The 2,976-nt window shown below is 41.2% G+C and overlaps 1 protein-coding gene across 1 annotated transcript in view; it reads left to right on the top strand.

Moving 5' to 3' along the window:
* Nucleotides 1–219: 219 nt before the first annotated feature.
* Nucleotides 220–2,976, top strand: part of CD164 (CD164 molecule, sialomucin) — a gene marked incomplete at its 5' end in the record, with an annotated part of 6,181 nt that continues 3,424 nt past the window's right edge. Inside the window, 2 exons of the mRNA XM_010134017.1 lie at nucleotides 220–303; nucleotides 1,580–1,645. Coding sequence (XP_010132319.1) covers nucleotides 220–303; nucleotides 1,580–1,645 — 150 coding nt within the window. The remainder of the gene's footprint in view (nucleotides 304–1,579; nucleotides 1,646–2,976) is intronic.

Below are 2,976 nucleotides of genomic sequence, written 5' to 3'. Positions count from 1 at the left end.
AGCATCGGTAGTGTCTGGAGGGCAGTATAGTTGTGTCTTGTCAAATGTATTCCTAAGTTGGGGCTTTTAGTTGTATTAGGTCAGTGAGAAGAACGGTGCTTTAACCCAGGAGAGGTACATGCAGGAAGGTGCAGATCTCAGAGTTGTTTCTGTGGGTGAAGTTGCTCTTTTGACAGTCGTAATTTTGTCCTAATCAATGCATTTCTCTTTTTTTTCTAGGCACCTGTGAAAAAATTCTTAACTGCAGTTCCTGTGTTGGTAATGACATGAATGTAACAAGCTGCAAGTGGATCAAGTGTGAACGTAAGGAGGACGACACGGTGCAGACCCTTGCAATGTCGTGCAGAACCTTATACCCAGCTAGAACTATTTCATCTATATTAATGTTTATTACACAGATATACTGTACTGCTTGATAACTTAATGGAGCATTAACTCAGTTCTATCTGTTGTTAAATGTTTCAAGTTCTTTTGTGGAGACAGCTGAACATTTTTGAGATAATCCCAGATTTTTAAGGCTTCTGATTTAAATCTGTGCTATTTATAAGATAATGTTTTCTGGATGATTCAGAATGTTTTTAGAACAAATTAGTCCCTTACGTTTGCTGTTAAGGAGTCCTGAGTGGATTCTGATGTGCAGGCACATCCGTGGCTTAGGTCCTTGTTGAGGTCTTGTCATAGACCTGATGGTCACAGCCCCTGCTCCTGAAGTGCAGTAAGGGAGAGGAAGCCATTAAGTAAGATTAGTTAAGTGTTCCTAAAACTATGACTTGAAACCCACTGAAGTGAACGTGGCAGAGCCAAAGAGACACTAGTCTGTCTCATTCAGAGCCTTGTCTTTGCCATTGTAGGAGAGTTGGATGTAACTCCATGTAGGTGACCTCTGGTACTCGGTCCTGAAGGAGGTGAAGTTGCTGTTGACAAGGTGGTACAAAGACTACATAAGTAGTCTTCAGGCAGGTTATTTCTTACGTGAGGAGGAAACAAAATTAGAGGAGAGAATGCCTTGACTATAACAGTGATTTTTGTAGCACTTGATTGTAGGTGACATGAAAGGTTATACATGAAGGCTAAGATGCTTTGGAAGTAATGAAAAGAATTTTGGATGTAACTTGTCCGGTACAAGAGTGTCCTTCAAGAAGATCACTTCTGAATTCTGCATGTGTCGTCTACCAACAGGCACATACTGCAAACACCCGAGAGATCTGTGTAACTTACTTGAGGGAGAGGTTGAAGTCTCAGTCAAGGGAGAAAGGTTTGCAGGCAGAGAATAAGAAACTCATCGACAGTTTCACAATCTGTTTGAAAAGCTGGGACTAAGTTTACTTGCATGTAGAATTTAAGACAGTAAGGTGGTGGGGTTTTATGATGCTGTAATAAAATATAAACAATGCAAAGAAAACTTTTCTAATTATTAATATAATACTGAAGTCCTGCATGTTGAAGTGGCTTTGATGTCATCCTGGGTAGAAGATGGTGTTTAGTTTGTCCTATGGACAGTTTATTAGTATTTAGGAGCAATGTCTCAAACACTCTTAAAGTCCTGCTGTAAGTCTTCTTGTCTGTTCTTTTCTCACAGACGAGATATGTGTAAATGAAACAGATCTAGGAAAGTATCCAAACTGCACAGAAGAGCAGTGTGCTGGTAAGTATTTAGGTACCTTTCGCATTGTTTAATGTGAAGCAGTTGTCTTTACAACTCCATCATCTGTTCACCCTTGTTAATGTGCCTTCCACAATTTACACAAGCATGTACAAATATGTAAGTAAGCCCTTTGCTTCCAGCTTAAACCTATGATATGTGATACAAAAATGCACAGTTTCATTGTGCATCCAGGTAACCGCTTACTGTTGCTGTTTCAAGAAGCCTGACATATTTTACGAGACGTGTCTGGGGCTGCTGCCGTAGTTTCTTAGATTAAAATGGGTGGTGTTTCCTATGAGGTACAGCGTATCCCAGAACTTGTCAGCATCCTCAAGACAGTAAGCCTCATATTCAGCAAAAATGTTTCACCTGCTAAGTCCGTAGCTTCATCTGAGATGCAGTAAATGGAAACAGCTTACGATCCTTCCAGTTTTAACTGTTAACTAGCACAGCTCTTGCAGTCCTAAAGTGCAGGTCTGGGTTATAGAATGGTGTAGGGCAAGTCCTTCATGCTGGGAGTGTGCTCAGTTGCAGATCTACTTTAGTCTTTTCATTACCTTGTGCTTACTCTGCAGAGCAATTTGTGGGATGTGAATAACTTTGGTTAAATCATGAATTTCAATTTTGTGAATGCCCCCCAATTTTAGTTTTTCTGAAAGCTGACAGGAAATGGACTTGCTTTTCTGGTTTAAAGATCTAGAATAGCAAGTGAAAAGTCTTAATGCTTCTGTCCAGATGAGTTCAACAGTGCAGCTGCAGAGGCCGGCTCATACCAGCAGAGAGGAAGCTTCCTCGCTGCTGTGGGCTGTCTTGTGGTAGTGGCAGACAGTCAGAAATAATTCCGCTCGACTTAGACTTCTGTGTTGTTTCTAAAATTGTAACAAATCGCCTCTTAACCGGGAGTGTGAAAAGTACTGTTTGTCAGTGCTTTCCAAAGAGAGCGTGCTGTCATAGTGCTTTGTTCTGTATCTAAGAGTGTGATTTCTACCATCTGTTCCTGTTAGACTTGCACTGGTTTTCATCAGGTTGTTGTGGTTCAGCTTCTGCGTGATCAAGGAGACAATTGTCACCTTTAGTACAGGATCTCTGCTGGTGTGACAGGAACCTTGTCAGCTCTTCGTGTCATGTCTCAGATTTGGGGGTTGACATGGCAGAACATTAATGTGGCTCTAAACTATCCTGATGCAAGGGGACTGGAGAGAATGTAGATTCTGATATATCCAGCCTGTCTCTATAGAAACAATCGACTCCGGTTCCCCACCGTGCTGAATTGTTTCAAGATGTAGATATCCACATTTAAATGACCCTGAGCGTTGAAGTCTTCTGGACAT

The sequence above is a fragment of the Buceros rhinoceros genome, unplaced genomic scaffold (assembly GCF_000710305.1).
Source record: "Buceros rhinoceros silvestris isolate BGI_N320 unplaced genomic scaffold, ASM71030v1 scaffold2064, whole genome shotgun sequence".
In the NCBI taxonomy this organism is placed as follows: domain Eukaryota; kingdom Metazoa; phylum Chordata; class Aves; order Bucerotiformes; family Bucerotidae; genus Buceros; species Buceros rhinoceros.
This window is presented reverse-complemented; position numbering and strand designations above follow the sequence as displayed.